Here is a 21416-nt window from a genome sequence, read left to right as displayed (position 1 = left end):
AGACATTTTGGGCTTGGACTGGAGTCCAGGCTCTGAAAACAGGTGAAGAAGGAGGGTCTCAGAGCCTGGGCTTCAGTCCTAGCCCAAATGTCTTCATTATTGTTGTTTTTAGCTCCATTGTGTGAACCCTACAAGCTTGAGTCATTTAACCTGGGCTCTGGGATTAGCTGCTGTCCATCTCTCTTTGGGAGTTTTAAGGTATGTTTGCAATGCAGTCGGCTCTCTTTCACCTGAAGGGAACTGATCTCTTAGCAGAGATGTTCTTGGCTTGCCCAGGATCAACTATTCTACTTGCACCCTGGGAAATAGATTTCTAGTGTGCATCTCCCTTCCAACCTTCCCTTTGGGTTGAATGAGTTGCTGAGAAGCACAGCCAGAGTTTCTAAACTCTGCTTTATACAATGGTCAGGTCCTGGGGTGAGTGAGGGACTGCTATTCTGGGTCTGTTTTCACAGTAAGGAGAAGGGGAGTCTATTTCTGGAGAATAGCTCTACTAGGCATATATTTATAGGGTGATTCTTTGCAGGCTGAGTGAACGCCGCAGGAAAAGACTCCAGGAGTTGGAAGGGCAAATGAATGAGCTAAAGAAGAAATTGAATGAACAGTCAAAACTCTTGAAGCTGAAAGAATCTACAGAGCGCACAGTCTCCAAACTGAACCAGGAGATTCGGGTAACTAACACTGCCATATGCAGCCTCTGAGCTCATCTAACGGAGTAACTTCAGTCAGAAGATAGTGAAAACTTCCATTTTATTGGGTTGGCATCACCCTGTGTATTACAAGACTCCTGTAATTGTAGTTATGTGACTATCGCTGCTAATGATGGAGTGGATAGGAGGCTCTTGTAGTACAAGTATAGGCATGGGAGTCAAATCTGGCTATACTACTTGTTCAGTCCAAGCCTTGGGCAAGTCACTTGACTTTGTTGTAACTTGGTTTCCATGTCTGTAAAATCAAGATGATTCCCTACCCCTTTAAGTGGGGGTTAAGAGGATGAAATCATTAGTCTCAAGCACTGACATCCTCAAAAGGCAGGTGCTGCGGGTGGGCAAAGTTTTGTAATATGTCCTCTTGTCAAGAGTACTTGGAAAAACTATCCAAAGTGTAAGTACTGGAATAACTTCCTGCTGCAGGAAATGAAAAATCAGCGGGTACAGCTGATGCGCCAAATGAAAGAGGATGCTGAGAAATTTAGACAGTGGAAGCAGCAGAAGGACAAGGAAGTGATCCAGCTGAAAGAACGGGTAAGTGAGCCATTAATTGCCTGGACAGTCACTGCTGGCCATGAGTTAACATCTGAAAACATAACATCTCTACAGTGCCTTGAGACTAACAAACCAATAGGTCAAAAAGCCTCTTGTTCCATATATGCCTGAGTGGCAGGCTGCCACCTTTCACCAGTTATATGTGTAATGGGCAGATAGACAATTGGTTTATGTCTGAGGTTCCCTGATCTGCCAGTAGAGTGATCACAACTCCGATCTAAATCAGAAGGAAAAAATACCACAGCGTTAGTACCTAGGGGTAGCTTTTCCACAAAAGAGAAGTAGGAGGCATCTGCCTTTCAAGGGTATATTGAGAATACACTACATGAGCAAATAGTTAAAGCTGTTACTATTACAGTAGTTAACTTAATCAATCAGGTTGTGGCATTCAGGCCTAATAGGGCTTCTGTGCCTCTTTAGTTTTCAAGTCTCCTTGTCTCAAGATGTTGTGAGCAGAACAGTCCTAGTCCCAGAGGACGTAGGAGACCATATTCTAGAGCAACAAGGGCCTCCTGAATTTTAAGTCAGCTCAAGCTTACAGTGATCAGTGTTTCTGTCATAGAGCACATAGGATGTCTGTGTCATGATCCCCCTGGACTGAACAAGTGCACTGTAAACATGTCTTTATATGACCTGCAACTTTTTGACTTGCCTAGTTTGTTTCTCTTCAGGATCGCAAGAGGCAGTATGAGCTGCTTAAGCTAGAACGAGACTTCCAGAATCAAGCCAATATCCTCAGGCGCAAAACAGAAGAGGTGAGGAGCCAGCATCTGCTAGGGACTCCTGATCAGTCCCCCAAGGTCTGGAAGACGTGACTGGAGTTTTGGCAGGGGACAGATGGAACTCTTGATATTCTGGGGAACAGTTTTGGGGTTTGGAGATGAATTGAAGATATCAGTTCAGAGGGGATGCATTGTGACTTTTCTCTCCCCCTTGAAAAATTTGGGACTCTGCCTCTTAATTCTCACTGTTTCCTTCCCAAACCCAGTACCTCTTGATTGCACTGCCTGCCCTAGATTTTACCACCACAGATTTCACCTGTTCCAACAATGATGGATAAGCACACTAGCTGGATCTGCTAAAATGATCACCAATGAGATCGCTAATGTTTAAAGTGTTGACATTAGGCTTCAGACTTCTCATTGATGTATGTGGGTGCAGTTAACACTGTGCAGAGCTTGTCTCAGGCTGTTTGCAGATGTGAGAAGACAACACTGCATCAGTTTTCTCTGGGTCCACTTCTTGAAGGCTTTCTGCAACTATAAGGCCTAGAAGCAGAAATGTTTTGACACAAAAATGCTTTTAAATTGAGAGCTTCGGTTCTGGCACACAACTGCATTGGGTGTATTCTGGAGACAACTTGGCTGCAGAATCACAGGAAATTAGGTACCCGGCATATAGACTTAATAATAAAAATGCATTCTAAAGGTGAACCAAGAGGCTTGTAATATGTCTAAGACCCTAGTTAAGGGGTATTCTCCTCCAAAGGCTATTGACATTCAATAATTCCAAAAGCAGATCAGGCAGCTGTTTCCTTCATGCTTAATACTGCCCTGCGCTCCGTGACCTCCCATCTGTATTAGCTTTACAAGGGCTCAGTGAAGGAAGAATGGATTCTTATAAATGTAGATCTGCTATTCCACAGCTAAAGCTAAAAGCAGCAGTGTTTTTGTGCAGATGTTTCCTGACTGACTTTCAGCAGCATGGAGTCCTGCTCCCAGAGCTGTGAATCAAATTAAGCTAAGCAGCCAACAGTTTCCACTGTGCTAGGGATGCAGGGAGGGGAAATGCTTGTATGTGTGGTGGAATTTTATTTTATTTATTTATTTTTTTTTTCAGGCAGCAGCTGCTAACAAGCGCCTGAAAGATGCTCTACAGAAACAGCGTGAAGTAGTGGATAAACGGAAAGAAAGCCAAAACCGAGGAATGGAAGGAGCTGCTGCTCGAGTAAAAGTGGGTATCAGCATGGTGGTGCACTGCCAGATGCATCCCTTTGAATAATGAGCTCACACAAAGGTTGCCTGACTAGCTCACTGATGGAGGCTGGGTTTGATGGGTGGAGAACTGGGAGGGCCATGGAATTTCCTGTCCTGTATAGGAGTAAATAGAGGCAACATAGTTTATTTGTCCCTAGATATGGAAGAGTTCAGAGGAGGAAGTGGGTGACCAAAGTCCCACTGTTGCAATGTTCAGTAGAGTTGATTACAGGGGTGGGCAAACTTTTTGGCCCAAGGGCCAAATCTGGGTATAAAAATTATATGGTGGGCCTTGAATGCTCACGAAATTGGGATTGGAATGCAGGAGGGGGTGAGGGATCTGGCTGGGGGGTGGGCTCCAGGGTGGGGCCAGAAATGAGGAGATGAGTGTGTGGGAGGGGGCTCTGGGCTGGGGCAGAGCGGGCACTGGGGAGCTGAGGGGAGTGAGGGCTCCAGCTGTGGGTGCAGGCTCTTGGGTGGGGCTAGCGATGAGGGTTTTGGGGTGTAGGAGGGTGCTCTGGTCTGGAACCGAGGGGTTCAGAGGGAGGGAAGGGGATCAGGGCAGGGGTTTGGGGCATGTGGGGGTGGCTCAGGGGTGCAGACTCTGGGTGGCACTTACCTCAAGCAGCTCCCGGAAGCAGTAGCATGTCCCCCTTCCAGCTCCTTCGGGGAGGTGCGGCCAGGCAGCTCTGCTGCACGCTGCCCTGTTCTCAGGTGCTGCTCCTGCTGCTCCCAGTGACCATGGTTCCCTGCCAATGGGAGCTGCGGTGGCAGCTCTTGGGGCGGAGACAGTGTGTGGAGCTGCCCTTATGTGTAGGAACCAGAGGGGGCGTATGCCACTGCTTCTGGGACTGCACAGAGCAGCCCCTGACCCTGCTCCCCAGTGGGAGCTCAAGGGCTGGATTAAAACGGCTGGCAGGCCGTATGCAGCCTGTGGGCTGTAGTTTGCCCACCCGTGGTTTATTCTCTGTCCTGTCTTTCTCCAGAGCTGGCTTGCAAATGAAGTGGAGGTTCTGGTTAGTACTGAAGAGGCCCGGCGCCACCTCTCTGACCTTCTGGAGGATAGAAAAATCTTGGCCCAGGAACTCCTGCAGCTTAGAGAAAAGAGGGAAGCTGGGGAGACTCCACCTCCAAAACTCAGGGTGAGTGACACACAGGGAAACAATAGCTGAGAGCTACACTCACTCTCTGTCCTCTTACTGCTATGCTTGTTTTCTCCGTTCTGGGCCTGTGAACTCCTGTGAAGAGTAGATGAATGTTTCCACAGCCCCCCTGGCTGATGAAAGGAGTAGCAATGAAGAGGTGGTTGTAGCACAAGAGGTAGCGGGGATCTGGTTCTTCATGGTTCTATTCCCTAAAGCAATTAGTCTGGCATCAATGTCATGAGAGTGAGCCCCTGCCCTATCGAAGGTTTTGTGTACAACCCTTTCTTCCATTGAGAAGGAAGGTCAGGTTTCAGCTGAGAGGAACTATTTATAAACATCTTTCCTGGTAATACAACCCCTATCTTAAGTGTTTAGAGTGTCTAAACTAAAACTCAGACTCAAGCACTGGGTGGGGAAATTTTTTGGCCTGCGGGCCACATCTGGGTATAGAAATTGTATGGCGGACCATGAATGCTCACGAAATTGGGGGTTGGGGTGCAGGAGGGGGTGAGGGCTCCTGCTGGGGGTGGGGGCAGAAATGAGGAGTTCAGTGTGTGAGAAGGGGCTCCAGGCTGGCCAGGAGGTGGGGGAGCTTTCCAGCTGGGAGTGCAGCCTCTTGGGTGGGACTGGGGAGAGACGCTTGGGATGCAGGAGGATGCTCTGTGCAGCGACGGGGGGGGGGGGGGGGGTTCAGAGGGTGGGAGGGGGATCAGGGCTGGGGTTGGGGCAGGAGGAAGAAGCTCAGGATGCAGGCTCCGGGCAGCACTTACCTCTAGTAGCTACTGGAAGCAGTGGCATGTCCCACTTCCGGCTCCTACCCAGAGCCGTGGCCAGGCTGCTCTGTGCGCTGCCCTATCCGCAGGTGCTGCCCCCGCAGCTCCTAGAAGCAGCAGCATGTCCCCTTGTGACGCTTGGGGCAGGGGCAGTGTGTGGTGCCCCCTTGCTGCCCCTATGCGCAGGAGCTGGAGTTGGGGCATGCCACTACTTCCGGGAGTGGTGCAGAAAGCCCCCAACCCCACTCCCTGGCGGGAGCATGGAGCAGGGCAAGCCCCTGCTCCCTGGCGGGAGCTCTAGGACCAGATTAACAGGTCCCACGGTCCGGACGTGACCCGTGGTTTACCCACTGCTGCTCAACCACTCTCCACCTGCGTCTCCAACCTCAAATTATTTCATATTATGTCTTGCTGCAATTCTCTTCAGAGACGTACATACTCGATCGCAGATGTGCAGGCTTCAGAAATAGACCATTCCATCACAAAGCAGATAGAAAGCCTGGAAACAGAGATGGCGCTCAGGTAAGGGAGTGTCATGAAGCTTCTAGCAGGCAGAACTAGCTCTCATTTCTATAGCACCATGATCTCAAGGTACCTAACACGTTCACCATTGCAACCATTCTGTGAGACCTGGGAGAAGTGAAGAATAGGAAACCCAACTGACCTGTTCTGTGTAGTTTCAAGCAGAATATAGCTATCCAGTGAGAATTTCCAAGATACTGGGGCTATGAACACTATTTATGCAAAAGAAATGTATGTCTGTTTTGCTTATCTGAAAGATGGTAGCACAGCCCTACTTGCATGATGCTGAAGCAGTGGCTTGGTACAGATTCAGGAGAATGAATTTCCAGCTGACCCACCAATGCAGCTTTGCAGCAGACCCCACCACTGTGCAAACAATCAAGTTTTAACTAACTGAAGTTGCTTTCCATAATGTAATATTTTGGGAATATGACATTAGTGTTATCCAAGAGCTACTCCAAATTCTTTTCCTTGAGCTCAAATGTGTGTTTGTTTCCAAAGGAGTGCCCAGATAGCAGATCTGCAGCAGAAGCTATTGGATGCCGACAATGGAGACCGGGTGAAGCAACGCTGGGAAACTATTGCAACTATTCTAGAGGCAAAATGTGCCCTGAAATACCTGATTGGAGAGGTAAATTCTTTCTGCATTGTGGCACATCCATCTGTTTGGGATTGCTACACTGTATTTATTAGCTTTCACCATAGACATGTCTGCCTCAAAGAGCTCATAATCTCGGGTTGGACAAGAATAGAAGGAAGTGACAAATGTGGTGATACATGACAGGAAGGGGTTGTGACAAGGGCAGAGGTGAAAGTAAGCCAGTATGCCCAGTACGGCGTACTGGCAAGAGCCGGTGCGCTGTACCGGGGTGGATCACCTTCCCCAGGCGCAATTTAAAGGGCCTGCGGCTCCCAGCAGCAGCTAGAGCCCCCAGCCCTTTAAATTGCTGCCAGAGCCCTGCTGCTGGAGCCCTGGGGTAGTGGCGGCAGGGCTGGGGCAGCAATTTAAAGGGCCCGGGGCAGTAGCGGTGGCCAAAGCCCAGGGCCCTTTAAATCGTCCCCGGAGCCCCGCCGCTGCTTCCCCAGGGCTCTAGCAGGCTCTGGGGACAATTTAAAGGGCCTGGAGTGGTAGTGATGGCCGGAGCCCTGCTGCCGCTGTTACCCCGGGGAGGGGGAAGGAGGCACTTGCTGGTACAGGGTGGGCCAGGGCTGGCTCTGACCTCCCGCAGCCCCGCCCCTTCCACCCAAGGCCCCACCCCTTCCAGGGGCCGGAGGGTCCGTACTGGGAAGTTTTTCTAGACTGACTTTCACCCCTGGACAAGGGTCATAAAAAGATCATGATGACGATTGGGTGAATTGTGCATTCATTTTGAAGGTTACATAGATGGTTGTTTTAACATTTTAAAACAACCACTGGTCTCCTTGAAGTGGGTTATATGGGCAGCCTAAAGAGAGGGAAGAGGTATGCTGGATGGGGTCAGAATGCGATTCCTGACCTGGGGTGTAGCATGGAGGAAGTGTGGGGAAAAGACACACAGGATGCATCTATGACAAATGGGTTGGGAGGGGAGACACCATCCTTGAAAGGGAAGAACTTGAATTTGACACAGGAGGTATGGGGGAGCCTATGATGGTGTTCAGGGAAGAGCTGAACATGGCTCTAGCTACGAGTGAGGCATGTGACTTTCTGCTGTGGAGTTTTGGAAGGTTAAGAGTGAGGGATGATGTGTGTAAAGAAAGCCAGAAAGGAGCAAGTTGCATTAGTAAAGGTATGATACAATCAAAGGCTGATTGGGACTTCCAGAAACTGGAAGCATGGGTTGTGGAGAAACAGGAATTTACTAGCAATGTCTGTAGTTGGGAGATGGGGAAGATGGCTTTGAGTTGGCATTGAGACTCCCAGGAGGAAAGGTTTAAAATAAAAAAAAAAAAATCCACAAAAAAATTAGAAGGAAATGTAGAGGCACTGGCCTGGAGACACTAATCTCATCTTTGTGATCAGATGAGTTTGCCCAGGGGCAGTGAGGGCAGAGGACAAATCTCTGGGGGTACTCTGAGTGCAAGGGAGGAGGGAAAACAGCATAAAAAGCATCCCTGAAGGAGTAGTCAGCAATGAAAAGCACAGTCTATAAATGTCAGGATAGAGAGTAATTGTCTTTCTGTGCGGTGGGTAACTTTGAAGGATAACAGAAGAGACCTAGAGATTTGGCCAAGGAAAGGCCACTCATAACGGAAGCATAGATGAAGTGGAGGGAGGGGGAGGAAACCAGACTTGTAGAGGATCAAGGAGAGAGTTAGAAACTCAAGGCAGGAGAAGTAGATGTTAAGTCCAAGAAGAATGGAGACAAATGAGGTAGGTGGGATCAAGAGATATCTGAGGAGTGGGGAAGACAATGGCATGCTGAAATGCAGAAACAAAGGTAATAGACAATGGTGGAGTCATTCTAGTAACTGTTGTCACTGCTGCCAATTCTATCTGTTTCCATAGTGAAGTGTGTGCGCGGGGGGGTACCTGATGATGGTTTTCAGGTGTGTCTAGCTCTAAATTTGACTCCAGCACCCTTGTTGCTGATGTCCAGTCCCACTCATGGGCTGTGGAGAGTGGCACCCATTTTCTCCAGTAGTCTCCTTACTGATGTCTTTCAGCTGGTTTCCTCCAAAGTGGAGGAAAGCAAACTTCACAGCAGCCTGGAACAGAGCAAAGCTAACTGTGCAGACATGCAGAAAATGTTGCTTGAAGAGCGAAACCAGGTGGCAGAGATAGAGGCTGAGCTCCAAAGTCAGTTGGTGACGCAGGAGCAGCAACATCAGGAAAAGGTAAAACCCAGAGGTGAAGGAGCACCATTATTACCACTGCTTGGCTTCCGTGGAGTTAAACAAATGTCTTGGAGCTTCTCTGCAAAAAGGTTCCTAAAGGTCTGCCCAAAAGAGTACCTAGATCCAAGTACCTCTTTCCTTAAGAGAAAAAGGGTTAAATTAAAATCAATTTGCAACCTGTCTTTTATTTTAAAAAAAAACCAAAAACCAGCAAACAAACCCTATTTTCATGAGGCTTTATTGGTCTCTGGCAGGAGACCTGATGTAATTATCCCTTAAGAAGTCTCCCTCATCTGTCTTCTGGCCTCCATTTCTAAAGTTTTAATTGTGCTAAATGGTCTTGCTGAAGTAAAAACAGAACCATTTTATTCAGCTCCATTCAAGGCACAAACTTGCTGCATCTGAAGACATGGTGGTGTTTTCAAGTGGACCCAGACTACTCTTATGCTGTGGATGGCAAAGAACTAGCTTGCTTGTCTCTACAACTTGTCTGCCTACTAGAGATTGCTCACCACACCATCTCTTCAGCTGCCCCAAAACCTCCAGGTCTACTGAGAATGTCAAGACTGCCAGGCATGCCTTAAGGGTTTATCCCTTAAAAGCATGTTTTGTCACTGTCTACATCCTCTTCATCTAAGCTGTGTTAATTTTGCCTATAGGTTCTGTACCTGCTTAGCCAACTGCAGCAGAAAGAAGCAGCAGAGAAGAAGCTGGAGGACTCTCTAACAGAGCATGAGCAACAGCTACTTGAGCGGCTCAAGTTCCAGGTAGATTAGATGGAGGTGGACTCGGCTGTGGTAGGCTCCCTCTTTATGGAGGGGTCCCCTGGTGCAGGATCTTTTTATATGTCGGTATCCCCCCATTGCCCCTGCTGGCGCAATGCCAGCTCCTTGCCATTGGAAGCGGGGCTTCCGAGTGGCTGAGTAACAATGGAAATTATTCATGCTGCTCTGCATCTGTAGACTAGACTGCTTGGAGTAGTTGCTAGTAGATGGCTGGAATATTGGGCCTCTCGTCTGTGTTCGTAAATGCTCCTTCGAAAGAAGCAAACTAAGTGACAACAGCCTTGCCTCAAAGACCAGTTCAGCTTCCACAAGCCCCACATCAGCTGCTTTTCTGCATGCTCAGGCCAACCAAAGGAATACTGTTAGCTCCATGCTGAGTGCAGCATCAGTCTGCCTTCAGTGATGAAGGGCCTTTGGGGGGGATCCAACAGTGGAAATGTTAAAAGCACCAGCTCCAGGGTGGGCCCTACAGTAGTAAACAACAGTGGAATACACTATTCTCTCCCTCAAAGCTACTAGAGTTTAGTATAGCAAATTGCTAGGGAAGGAGAGATTTGTCCGAGCTACTAAAGCAGAGCTTTCCTAGCCTAACTCATAGATTGTCCCTGATGGGTAAGGAATGTGTTAAAAGTTTGGAGACTGTAACATGAGGAGAGGGAACTATTGGCCTGTTTGGTAGGACAGAGGAAGTTATTAATAATACAAGTGAGGCTTGTATTCCTCCTGACCTCAAAACTAAAGGTCCAGTCTCATGTTGGAGATTGGTGGGGAGGCCACCTCTGCGGATGTGGAGGAGCAGAGCACTCCTAAGCATTGAGCAAGACCTCCTCCTGACTTGAACGATCTGTTGCCAGCAGTTTGGAAGCAGTTTCTATCTCTCAGACCCTAAATAACCCTACAGATTTCATTCTTTCTTGAGAACAGGATGAAGAGCTTGAGAAAATGAGGGAACTTTGTGAGAAGAACCAAGAGCTTCTCCAGGAGAATGAGTCCCTCAAACAGGTAGGGAAGAGTGTGTGCACAGCCACCTGGCGCCTTATTGATGGCAGCATTTGTTAGCTTTGGCTATTTATGATGCAGTGAAATTCATCATCTTTTTTAACAGAAATTAATACTCCACCAAATTGCCAGCGGACAGAAGCTCCGACACATTCAGCAAATGCCGACTCAGTCCCCAGATTCTCCATTTGATTATATTCCACCCAAGGTAAACAACTGCCAACTGCTAATTGCCACACTTCTCTGTGACCGGGCTCTGTATGGATAAAGATACTGGCTAACAAACCTTTCAAACTTCCCTCTTACACCCGAGTTTATTAAGCTTCTTTGTTCTGAAGACTGGGATAGATGCATCATCTGCCCTAGGCAGGCCCCAAGGATTTCCCCCATCCTCTTCTTTAGTAAAGAACTAGAATCCTTTTGGAACCAGTTGGCACTGCTGCTCCTTTTCTGTCTAAAGGAAGCTGTCACACCTTGTATGTTGATACAGTTTGCCTTGTCCCCACCTTCGCAAGCAGGCTGCTTCCTCTGCAGCACTGCCAGTGTTTGCTGAGCCAGGGAGCAAGAAACTAGAAATCAAGTATAACGTATGGCCTGCAAATATGCTAACCACTAGGAATAATGTGGTGGTTTAGGATCACTTGTCATAGCTGTGTAGCATGGGGCAGTGCACCAAAGTTCTGCAAACTTTAAAGATAACAGGCTAAACCAGCTGCTGCTTTGAACTGTTAAGAATCCCTGCCAACCTGATGACTTGGCACTTCTCTGGTCCTGCAGTTCTCTTGGCTGTTCAAGTAAGCTGGGTGTGATATGCTGCTGGGACTCTGGAGTAGTCCAAATTCTGACACATTCCTTAGGAGGTCTCAAACCATCTAATTTCCATCTGTAGCCAAAGACTCGCCGTCAGACAACTGCAAAACCCCGTGCACAGACACCAGAAATGGATGTGCAAGAGCTGTTCTCTGAATCTGGGGAGTCTGGAGGGGAGATGGAAGATGCAGAGTGGGTGCCAATAAAAGCAGCCAAAGGATCCAAGAAAAGCCTATCAGGGGTATGATCCAGTTACCTTTCTCTGCCTCCGGCTTGGGTTACTAGCTCTGACTGAGGGGGCCGCTTATATATGTCATGATGCTGCCTAGCACATACAGAATGAAACACAGCTGAACTGTGGGGTTTGTGCTGGCATTCTGAAGCAAAAGCCATTTACTCCAGCAGCACAAGAGGGCATTTAGTTGTGGCCAGTAGTGCTTTGGATGGATTGTTGTCTGCCATCCACCTGAACACTTCAGATAGCAGCAAAAGTAGCAAGTGTTCCAGGGCAGCTGTACTTCCTGCACATCAAAGGAGTTTGTAACTCTCTGAACTGCTATGCTCATGCATGTGGCTGTTCCAGAGAGAAACTGGCTAGGATTGCAAAGTCCTCCTGCAGACGGTCCCAGCTATCGTGTGATGCAAAAGAAGCTGAGTAGTCAGCTTCTATGTGTACAGGGCTGCTGACCCCGTGGGGAGAAGATGAGTATGGAACACTAAGCACTACATGTAGGAAGGGAAAGGGGGACAGAATAGAAGATGAGTGAGATAGAGTGGGAGATGATAAAGAGGCAAAAATATTGATGATACTGGTACCATGCAGCTTTCTCCACAAGCAGTGATGGGTACCAAATGAAGCACATGCATACAACTAAGGAATGGCATTTGGGAGGTAGAGAGAAGTGTTAAACTTTGTGGGAACTCTCCCTTCCTTCCTGGTTCCCGTAGTGATACCTTGTTTAGGCTCTTGCTCTCCACTAAGATTTTTGAGGGAGAGGCAGTGTGGATGGCACTTGCATGTGCTGAACGCTTAAATCAGTAAGAACCAATGGGCCATTCTAAGCTTGAATTTCCCCAAAGCCAGCGCTCTGATCCCCTATGACTGCCTTCTCCCTCAAATTTTTATTTTTTTTATTTTATTTTATTTTATTTTTTTACAGATACACTTGTGTAAAATGTATACTGACACATCTGCAAGCTACATGCAGGCTCAACTGACCTGAAGGGTTGAGGGCCATCCACATTGAAACTGCTGCTTGGCATCAAAGGGAGTTTGTAATTCTGAACTGCTGTGCTCAAACCTTATTTAAAAACTAGGCAGTTTCAGAACCTCCATTGCAGGGGTGAGAGTGGCTGATTGTACTTCAGGCTTAGAATTTAAAACTGTGCCACAAAACCAATGTAACCCTTTTACTTCTGAACTGGGATGTGCATTAGCTTTATCTGAGAGAGACTCTAGTTTCATGCACTTAGACCTGTGAGTGAGACTGGCTGTTGCTGGCATGTGTAATGGGAACATGGAGAGGTCTCAAGCTTGAATTTGACCTGGCAAGGTGATGGAAAGTTATCGTGGTGGTGCTGAAACACCAATATTCAGAATGAACATCTACTCCAGGAGATGGCTCAGTGGATCACTTGCATCTCTTTTCTGGGGATAGAGTGGCAGTGAGGTGATGAGGGTCATGGTAGTTTCTGCAATTTGGTGTCCAGTACTAGCACTGGTAAAGACCCTCTGCTGTGGCTATCTAGACACAGCCCAGCAGCAGTGGAACTGTTATTACATTGAGCTCTCTTCTCTTAAGTGTTCCTGCCGGGGCCGATGTGGAAACAGGCAGTGTGGCTGCAGGAAGCAGAAGCTAGGCTGTACTGCAGGCTGTAACTGTGATGCAACAAAATGTAGAAACCGTGATTCTGGCCTGCTGGTGAGTAATACTGCATTTGGCACTTGGACCTTGGTGCTGGATGCACCCAACATCTACCTAATAACTTCCATATAATCTAATTCAGAAAGACAAACATGGGCATCCACAAGCTAGTGGTGCCTACACATACAACTTGGCAACCTATGTTGGAAACGATTGTAAATGTCATTTGAGTATAATCCCCCTGGTGCATCTTGCCATGTTAACCATGGTAATAGCTCCACCTGCTTTGCCAGCCTGCAGGATTCAAGAATATGAATGTGGGAGTCTTTCTACTGCTCTCCAGTCTTCTGGGCTAACTTGCTGCAACCTGGCAGATGCCTCTCAGGGGATAGGTAATGGCAGTCCCTTCTGCCTGGTAATTGACATGAACTTGTGCCTCTGGTCCAAACTACAAAAAACTTACTCCACTCCATTTATTCATGGCTTTTTAAAAACCTCTGAAGAGGAACTTAGCTGGTTTTAGCTACCTCACAAATCATCCTGATTCATTTATGATTCCGAATAGTAGCCCTCTCGGCCTTTTGCATTTGAGTTTGACTAGCAGTCTGGTACTGGGAGGCCTCTGCTCCAGACCTCCCATCCTGGTTACCTAGAAAGCAAAATTAGGTGATTTTTGATCCCTTATCACCTTGAAGAACCAGTTGCCTTATAACATGTGCCTTCTAGTGCCCACGCCACTTTCTCTAGAGTTGCTGTTCACAGCAAGGGGAAGTAAAATACTAGGATCCATAAATAAGTCTATTTCCTGAATAAGATTTATTGATGGGGCAGCATTGGCCTAGGCTCATGTGCATGTTTGTCCCCAGGATGGTCCTATGAGTGAGGATCAAACAAGAGATTCTGAAGGATCCTTCAAACTGGAAGATCCCACGGAAGTGACTGCTGGGGAGACCTTCTTTGAACCAATATGTATCACTCCAACCAAGAAGGTACAAATCAGAAATGGGGGAGCCTGGGTGGAATTGATGATTTCCAGCCACTGGCTGCTGTATCTTGTTCATGGCTAGGAGTGGGCACTAAATCAGGAGAAAATTGAGAGGCAATTTCACTGCCTCTTGCTTCTCCCCGACCTTCTGAGTAGCCTGGGGGAATTAGACCATTTTGCTATCAAATAAGCCATTGACATGTTGGCCCTTTACCTGGTTCAACCTCACCCTAATTGATTCCATGTCCTTATGCCAACTAAGTACACTGGATTCTGCTCCCTCCCACCCAACTTTTCTGCCCCATTTTATAAATGTCTTCAGAGTTTTGACACGTACAGAAAATAGAGTAGCTTTTGTGAATTACCGTTCGTGACTGGGGAAAGGCAGCTTGCAATTGTGGAGGTCTTCAAGACTCAGGGAGGGTTAGCTGGTTTCTTTGAGTGCTGTGGCAACTCAAGCTAATAGCCTCATTTTCTTACCAGGTCCTGAAAGAGATCACTGAGCAAGATGTGTTTGTCAAGAAGGCCAACACAGCTGCACTCTTAATTAATGGAGATGTAGAGTTCCAGGAGAACCAACTACCACTAGTAAAGAAGAAAAAGCGAATGTTGAGTAGTAACACCAGCTTCTTCTCCGGCTGTACCCCCATCAAAGAGGAGGACAACTGAGGGCAAGGGAGACGACCTGTGACTTTTAATGTTACCATGTTGCACTTCCTTTCCCACCTCAGACACTAACTCTTAAATGATTAACAGGATCTATGGCTACAAAATAAAACTTCAGAAGGAACAAGTCTCAGCTGCTGGCCGTGATATGGGACGGCAGCTCTCCCTGGGTTGTTTGTCTAGATCTGCCTGAGCAGATGTTCGCTGTACCAGAACAATGGAGGGAAGTGTTACTTTCTCTTTGGAATATTTTAGTGAGCAGAGTAGACTCATCTAGTCCATGCATTCCAGCTGCATCCTGAACTGTGAACAGTTTTACCTGCATTGCTCTTAAAAGATCATTTTGAATGCACTGGTCACTGGGCCCTTTCTTCAAATGCAGAAAAAGGAATTCCTGCCCAAATTACCATGTGAGCCTTCATGGTGCTTTTATCTTAGTGGGGCACTGTTTGTCGTCTTAAAACTAGCTAGCACAGCAAACTTGTCAGTGAGTGTGCTTCCTCTAGGCCACTGGTGCCTCACTAATGAAATGACTCTCACTAGCCCTTGTCTTTGTGAATATTAGTAATTTTAACTTTTTTTAAATTTTTGTAGCTTTAATAAAGAAGTACAAAAATGCATAAGCTTAGTGTATTATGTTCTGAGCGATTCTAACAGCACCTACTCCACAGAACCTCAGTAACTTCCTAACCCAGGTTGATCTGACTAGACAATGAGGTTTGATCATGTCAGTGCGATAACTGCAACTATCAAAGTTCTTCTCTGACTACATGCCCAATTGTACTGCAATGCATGTAGTTAGTAAAACTTCCAGCAACTGCTCCAACCAAGCACAGGGCTTGCTGCTAGGCTGAATTGTGTTCAATAGCTATGCTATACTTTGAAAGAACAGGAAACACAAATGGCGTTGTCTAACTCTCTCCTCCTCTTGACCTACAAGGAAAAAGTACTGCCATTTGTACTTGTTCCTGTTTACTACAGCACACTGGGTTCTTCTGTTGTCCATGCCAGGAACTAAACTACAGGGCCCCCTGAGGCTGAAGCAGTGCAGCATGCTCTAGCTAATCTAATGTACAGATGGCTCCTTTGCTAGAGGATGACTGTAGTGACTCAAATAAACAGTTATCCTTGGGGAGAATGTACCTTTAAAGGCATGTGGTTGTAAATGAGTGGATGGCTGTTAACTTTGTGAGCCAAAACCCATCTTCTGCAAGTAGTTAGCAGTTCTGCTGTGGTAGTTTCACTTCTCACGTTTGTTCAGAGGAGCAAAGTTCTGGAACAGCTTTCGAAGGGGAGGAGTGGGGGCAAAAAAAAAAATCATATTAAGCTCAGGCTTGAAACCAGTTAAAGTTGTTTTTGGGGTCTGTGTTTAAATGGAGGGGATGGTATATTAGGACTACCTATATGCCATGTGATAACCAGTAGCAAAAAAAACCTCAACTACTGCAGATGGGCTGCTAGCTGGGGAGGGGTCTGAGTTAGTAACTGAATTCTTTCCCCAGGTATCTGCACAAATTGCAAGTCCCATCTTTGTACATTTTGAAATGTCAAGGTTTTCCCCACTTTAAGGAAGACCCTGAATTTCATCCCTACCCTTCTTTCACTTTGGAACAACTCCTTGGTTGATATGAATTTTCAGCTGGCTGTAGAGTTAAAACTGCAATCCAGAAACTACTTTCTAGGGGCAATTAGCTTACAGCACTGACTTGTGGAATACAGGATCTGACATAACATTAAATAAAGCAATTGGAATGATCTTCCAGCATTTCCCACTGCTGCATGCTGCAGCTATGCTACTGGCTACTACTATTGAAAGTGGTCACAGTGGCTTCTTGCATAAGCACTTGTTAATAGCTATCGTATGCATCTAATTGCTCCTATGCTGAGACTCTCCACTTCATATGGTGTGCCTTGCTCAGTGTACTAGGACAAACAGCCCTCCCGTTGAGTATCAGCCAAGAACTACACCAACTGAAGATGCAGGATAAGTTTCTTTATATAGTTTATTGGACTGTCACTGTCAACTATTTCAGCTCTCACAAGTTATTGCTTGCAGAGTACCATTTTCTTTCAAGCCACAATCACTTTAATTATGAAGCTACCAGAAATCTATTTTGTAAAAGCCCATATGATTTGCTAAAGGCGACTAGGCCCTGTTTTCAAAATGGCTAAAGTGCTCAGTCCAATGTAGCACATTCTTCTTTTGCAAGTTTTCATATAACCTACCACAGTATTGCTATATTAATTCTCACCACTTCCAGTGGTACTCAAACAGTGTGAGTTGCACATTCACTGTCTTTAGACAAATCTACTCTACTACCTTAGCTGGTGAAAGAGAGAAGAGCTCTGCACAGCTCAGAAGCTTCTCTCCATCAACAGCAGTTGGTCTAATACAGGGGTCTCAAACTCAAATGACCACAAGGGCCACATGAGGACTAGTACATTAGCCTGAGGGCTGCACCACTGACCACCCACTCCACCCCTTCCCTGCCCCCACAGGGGGCTCAGAGCAGGGGGTTGGGTCCAGCCCATCACACACAGAGGGCAAGGCAGGCTGCCTGCCTGCCCCCACACCACTCTGTGAAGGGGCCAGAACCCAGGGGGTGGGGGGAGCAGCGGCACACTGGAGGGTCTGTGTGTTGCCCTGGCCACTCTTCCAGGTACCTCCCCCCAAAGCTCCAAGGGCAACACACAGACCCCTGTGCCACTGCCCTGCCGCCTGGTTCCGGCCACTTTCCAGAGCCAGGGAGGGGTCAGAGGGAGGGGGGCAGTGCAGCCAGGGAGGGAGGGAGCCTACCCTGACATTATGTACTCCCCCACTCCCTTTAATCTCCTGCCCCTGATGTTCTAAATTCAATGTATCAACACAACCTAGGGACCACTACAGACATGCTTAATAGGCAGCTGCAGTTGAATGAGAGGATATATTAAAAAACAATATGCCATAAGGTAAATTATGGTATTCCAGATTTGGGATAGCATGAAAACACTTCATCTGAAGAGGAGAAGGCAGGTGGTGGTAGTCGGGGACTCTCTCCTCCGGGGGACTGAGTCATCTATCTGCCGCCCTGACCGGGAAAACCGAGAAGTCTGCTGCTTGCCAGGGGCTAAGATTCACGATGTGACAGAGACTGCCGAGACTCATCAAGCCCTCGGATTGCTACCCCTTCCTGCTTCTCCATGTGGGCACCAATGATACTGCCAAGAATGACCTTGAGCGGATCACTGCGGACTACGTGGCTCTGGGAAGAAGGATAAAGGAGTTGGAGGCGCAAGTGGTGTTCTCGTCCATCCTCCCTGTGAAAGGAAAAGGCCTGGGTAGGGACTGTCGAATCGTGGAAGTCAACGAATGGCTACGCAGGTGGTGTCGGAGAGAAGGCTTTGGATTCTTTGACCATGGGATGGTGTTCCATGAAGGAGGAGTGCTGGGCAGAGACGGGCTCCATCTTACAAAGAGAGGGAAGAGCATCTTTGCAAGCAGTCTGGCTAACCTAGTGAGGAGGGCTTTAAACTAGGTTCACCGGGGGAAGGAGACCAAAGCCCTGAGGTAAGTGGGAAAGCGGGATACCGGGAGGAAGCACAGGCAGGAATGTCTGTGAGGGGAGGGCTCCTGCCTCATACTGGGAATGAGGGGCGATCAACAGGTTATCTCAAGTGCTTATATACAAATGCACAAAGCCTTGGAAACAAGCAGGGAGAACTGGAGGTCCTGGTGATGTCAAGGAACTATGACGTGATTGGAATAACAGAGACTTGGTGGGATAACTCACATGACTGGAGTACTGTCATGGATGGTTATAAACTGTTCAGGAAGGACAGGCAGGGCAGAAAAGGTGGGGGAGTAGCACTGTATGTAAGGGAGCAGTATGACTGCTCAGAGCTCCGGTACAAAACTGTAGAAAAACCTGAGTGTCTCTGGATTAAGTTTAGAAGTGTGTGCAACAAGAGTGATGTAGTGGTGGGAGTCTGCTATAGACCACCGGACCAGGGGGATGAGGTAGATGAGGCTTTCTTCCGGCAGCTCACGGAAGCTACTAGATCGCATGCCCTGATTCTCATGGGTAACTTTAATTTTCCTGATATCTGCTGGGAGAGCAATACAGCGGTGCACAGACAATCCAGGAAGTTTTTGGAAAGCGTAGGGGACAATTTCCTGGCGCAAGTGCTAGAGGAGCCAACTAGGGGGGGCGCTTTTCTTGACCTGCTGCTCACAAACCGGGTAGAATTAGTGGGGGAAGCAAAAATGGATGGGAATCTGGGAGGCAGTGACCATGAGTTGGTTGAGTTCAGGATCCTGACGCAGGGAAGAAAGGTAAGCAGCAGGATACGGACCCTGGACTTCAGGAAAGCAGACTTTGACTCCCTCAGGGAACGGATGGCCAGGATCCCCTGGGGGACTAACTTGAAGGGGAAAGGAGTCCAGGAGAGCTGGCTGTATTTCAAGGAATCCCTGTTGAGGTTACAGGGACAAACCATCCCAATGAGTCGAAAGAATAGTAAATATGGCAGGCGACCAGCTTGGCTTAATGGTGAAATCCTAGCGGATCTTAAACATAAAAAAGAAGCTCACAAGAAGTGGAAGTTGGTCATATGACCAGGGAAGAGTATAAAAATATTGCTCGGGCATGTAGGAATGAAATCAGGAGGGCCAAATCGCACCTGGAGCTGCAGCTAGCAAGAGATGTCAAGAGTAACAAGAAGGGTTTCTTCAGGTATGTTGGCAACAAGAAGAAAGCCAAGGAAAGTGTGGGCCCCTTACTGAATGAGGGAGGCAACCTAGTGACAGAGGATGTGGAAAAAGCTAATGTACTCAATGCTTTTTTTGCCTCTGTCTTCACTAATAAGGTCAGCTCCCAGACTTCTGCGCTGGGCATCACAAAATGGGGAAAAGATGGCCAGCCCTCTGTGGAGATAAAGGTGGTTAGGGACTATTTAGAAAAGCTGGACGTGCACAAGTCCATGGGGCCGGACGAGTTGCATCCGAGAGTGCTGAAGGAATTGGCGGCTGTGATTGCAGAGCCATTGGCCATTATCTTTGAAAACTCGTGGCGAACCGGGGAAGTCCCGGATGACTGGAAAAAGGCTAATGTAGTGCCAATCTTTAAAAAAGGGAAGAAGGAGGATCCTGGGAACTACAGGCCAGTCAGCCTCACCTCAGTCCCTGGAAAAATCATGGAGCAGGTCCTCAAAGAATCAATCCTGATGCACTTGCATGAGAGGAAAGTGATCAGGAACAGCCAGCATGGATTCACCAAGGGAAGGTCATGCCTGACTAATCTAATCGCCTTTTATGATGAGATTACTGGTTCTGTGGATGAAGGGAAAGCAGTGGATGTATTGTTTCTTGACTTTAGCAAAGCTTTTGACACAGTCTCCCGCAGTATTCTTGTCAGCAAGTTAAGGAAGTATGGGCTGGATGAATGCACTATAAGGTGGGTAGAAAGCTGGCTAGATTGTCGGGCTCAACGGGTAGTGATCAATGGCTCCATGTCTAGTTGGCAGCTGGTGTCAAGTGGAGTGTCCCAAGGGTCGGTCCTGGGGCCGGTTTTGTTCAATATCTTCATAAATGATCTGGAGGATGGTGTGGATTGCACTCTCAGCAAATTTGCAGATGATAGTGAACTGGGAGGAGTGGTAGATACGCTGGAGGGGAGGGATAGGATACAGAAGGACCTAGACAAATTGGAGGATTGGGCCAAAAGAAATCTGATGAGGTTCAATAAGGATAAGTGCAGGGTCCTGCACTTAGGATGGAAGAATCCAATGCACCGCTACAGACTAGGGACTGAATGGCTAGGCAGCAGTTCTGCGGAAAAGGACCTAGGGGTGACAGTGGACGAGAAGCTGGATATGAGTCAGCAGTGTGCCCTTGTTGCCAAGAAGGCCAATGGCATTTTGGGATGTATAAGTAGGGGCATAGCGAGCAGATCGAGGGATGGGATCATTCCCCTCTATTCGACATTGGTGAGGCCTCATCTGGAGTACTGTGTCCAGTTTTGGGCCCCACACTACAAGAAGGATGTGGATAAATTGGAGAGAGTCCAGCGAAGGGCAACAAAAATGACTAGGGGTCTAGAACACATGACTTATGAGGAGAGGCTGAGGGAGCTGGGATTGTTTAGCCTGCAGAAGAGAAGAATGAGGGGGGATTTGATAGCTGCTTTCAACTACCTGAAAGGGGGTTCCGAAGAGGATGCCTCTAGCCTGTTCTCAATGGTAGCAGATGACAGAACGAGGAGTAATGGTCTCAAGTTGCAGTGGGGGAGGTTTAGATTGGATATTAGGAAAAACTTTTTCACTAAGAGGGTGGTGAAACACTGGAATGCGTTACCTAGGGAGGTGGTAGAATCTCCTTCCTTAGAGGTTTTTAAGGTCAGGCTTGACAAAGCCCTGGCTGGGATGATTTAACTGGGAATTGGTCCTGCTTCGAGCAGGGGGTTGGACTAGATGACCTTCAGGGGTCCCTTCCAACCCTGATATTCTATGATCTAATATGTCTCCTTTAAAGTAAATAATCTGAGAAACCTCATGCTCAAATAAATTGGTTAGTCTCTAAGGTGCCACAAGTACTCCTTTTCTTTTTGCAAATACAGACTAACACAGCTGTTACTCTGAAATCTGCGTAGCAGCTCAGGAGCAGAAAAAGAACGTTCTCAAGAACTAAACCAAGACTTTTTCTGGTTATTTAAAAATTGACACCAACTTCAAACCTAGTAAAAAAAAAAAAAAAATTGTCCTTTCAAAGTCTACACCTACCTCTGACTCCTTTTTAAAAATTCTCTTAGACAGTATAGTAAGAAAAGCATCT

The 21416-nt window shown here is 47.4% G+C and overlaps 1 protein-coding gene across 3 annotated transcripts in view; it reads left to right on the top strand.

The window, feature by feature from the left end:
- KIF4A (kinesin family member 4A) overlaps positions 1-15231 on the top strand; it is a 40781-nt gene extending 25550 nt beyond the window's left edge. For all 3 annotated transcript variants that reach the window (XM_084638226.1, XM_084638225.1, XM_084638224.1), the window contains exons 18-32: positions 527-671; positions 1134-1244; positions 1937-2020; positions 3105-3218; positions 4228-4383; positions 5587-5681; positions 6183-6312; positions 8328-8498; positions 9158-9265; positions 10208-10285; positions 10389-10490; positions 11172-11333; positions 12895-13014; positions 13824-13946; positions 14426-15231. In XM_084638226.1, coding sequence (XP_084494352.1) covers positions 527-671; positions 1134-1244; positions 1937-2020; positions 3105-3218; positions 4228-4383; positions 5587-5681; positions 6183-6312; positions 8328-8498; positions 9158-9265; positions 10208-10285; positions 10389-10490; positions 11172-11333; positions 12895-13014; positions 13824-13946; positions 14426-14611 — 1885 coding nt within the window. In that variant the 3' untranslated portion in view covers positions 14612-15231. The remainder of the gene's footprint in view (positions 1-526; positions 672-1133; positions 1245-1936; positions 2021-3104; positions 3219-4227; positions 4384-5586; positions 5682-6182; positions 6313-8327; positions 8499-9157; positions 9266-10207; positions 10286-10388; positions 10491-11171; positions 11334-12894; positions 13015-13823; positions 13947-14425) is intronic.
- Positions 15232-21416: the final 6185 nt, after the last annotated feature.

Source organism: Lepidochelys olivacea (genome assembly GCF_965140295.1).
Source record: "Lepidochelys olivacea isolate rLepOli2 genome assembly, chromosome: 9".
NCBI lineage: Eukaryota > Metazoa > Chordata > Testudines > Cheloniidae > Lepidochelys > Lepidochelys olivacea.
The sequence above is the reverse complement of the archived record's forward strand: the minus strand, read 5'-3'. Positions and strand labels throughout refer to the sequence as shown.